Source organism: Elephantulus edwardii, unplaced genomic scaffold (genome assembly GCF_000299155.1).
Source record: "Elephantulus edwardii isolate Elephantulus edwardi_28Jun2011 unplaced genomic scaffold, EleEdw1.0 scaffold00064, whole genome shotgun sequence".
NCBI lineage: Eukaryota > Metazoa > Chordata > Mammalia > Macroscelidea > Macroscelididae > Elephantulus > Elephantulus edwardii.
The window spans coordinates 11423953-11425573 of record NW_006399814.1 but is presented as its reverse complement, the minus strand read 5'-3'; the positions used below and the strand labels follow the sequence as shown (position 1 = coordinate 11425573).

General features: G+C 41.9%; 1 protein-coding gene across 1 annotated transcript in view; it reads left to right on the top strand.

Annotated features, from left to right (window-relative positions):
- Positions 1 to 1561: 1561 nt before the first annotated feature.
- The window catches only part of CATSPER3 (cation channel, sperm associated 3), a 95794-nt gene continuing 95734 nt past the window's right edge, over positions 1562 to 1621 (top strand). The window contains exon 1 of the mRNA XM_006888140.1: positions 1562 to 1569. Coding sequence (XP_006888202.1) covers positions 1562 to 1569 — 8 coding nt within the window. The remainder of the gene's footprint in view (positions 1570 to 1621) is intronic.

Sequence of the window (1621 nt, the reverse complement as noted above, 5' to 3'; positions counted from 1 at the left end):
ACTTTCTCAAAAAGTTGCAAATAGAGATACCATTTGATTCAGCAATCCCATTACTGGGAATATACCCCAGAGAGATCATAACTCCATCCAAGCAGATATATGCACACCCATGTTTATCGCAGCTTTGCTTACAATAGCAAAGAGTTGGAAGTGCCCATCAACAAACGAATGGATATTCAAACAATGGAATATTACACCACATTGGAAAACAAGGAACTCATGCAATATTATTCAAAATGGGTGACCAAGGAGGACATTATGCTGAGTGAAATACCTGTCACAAAGGGACAAATGCTGCATGGTGTCACTGTTATAGAATGGGACTGACATCAGGGTTGGGGTAAGACTGAGAAAAAACTTGATAAATTATGTATACTGTATTGAAACAGATTAGGGAAAGAACAGATTAGAGGTGATATATGGCTAAGTATTATGGATGGTTAGCACAGGAGTCCAGAATTAAGGTTGCATAGAGAAGTGTACTCGGCGCGGGGGGTGGGGAGGGTGGGGGAATTGTATACCAATGAAGGAATTTTTCCCCCCTTTTTCTCTTTAAAGAGAGGAGCAAACTGGTGGGGAGGGGTGGGCAGGGAGAAAAGTGCAGCAATGAATGAATGGAAATTAAAAAAAAAATGGCAGTGCTCAAAACCAAAACAGAAACCTACTGCCAAAGGGGCCCTTTAGAGTAGTGAGAGAAGATCTTCACCCTGAAACCCACAGCGTCCCTTTTCAGCAGGAAGTAGCTAAGAGAATACGCCATCCCCTTTTCCTTATGACTCAGGGTGAAGTCTCTCTCAGGGAGGAGTGATAGGGAATGGCAAAGGACACACTGACAAAGAAGATTAATCAGAACTGGCTTTGACAAGCACTGTGACATTTGGACAAGAACAAACTGGGAGGAGGGTAGAGAGAATGGTGCAGTGGTGAATGAATGGAAACCCAAAATCTCTGTAAATGTTTATGAAAATTAATAAAATATAATTATAGGGAAAAAAAAGAAACAAATGCTGGTGGACTTGTGAGGAGATTAGACCTCTTATTACTGGTGGGATTGTAAAGTGGTGCAAATATTTTGGAAAACGGACAGGAGGGTGCTTCCTAAAAAGCTGGAAATATAAATGCTAACTACTGTTATCATTAAGAGGGAGTTCTGGTGGCCTACTGGTAAGAACCTGTGCTGCAAACTCAAAGGTACACGGTTTGAAGCCACCAGCTGCTCCTTGAGAGAAGAATGGGCCATCTCCTCTGGTGTAATTTACTGCCTCTGCAAATATGGCAGCTATGGGTTGGTTCCGACTCAACAGCACACCACATCAACAATGACATTATCAACAGTAGGGAGCTCTGGAGGCCTAGTCCTAAGGAATTGTGCAGGGAACTCAAAGATACATGGTTCTAATTCATCAGCTGCTCCACAGGAGAAAGATGAGTGTCTCCTCCCATGTGATTAACTGCTTTTGAAGAGTCCGCTATGGGTGAGTTCTGACTCAATAGTACACAACAACTTTATCAATAATAACAAAGGTCAATCTGCAAATGAATACCAGAGTAGATAGGCAAGATGAACAGGTGGGTAAAAGGGATGACACCCATGACATTGTTATGTAGACAATATTTTAAC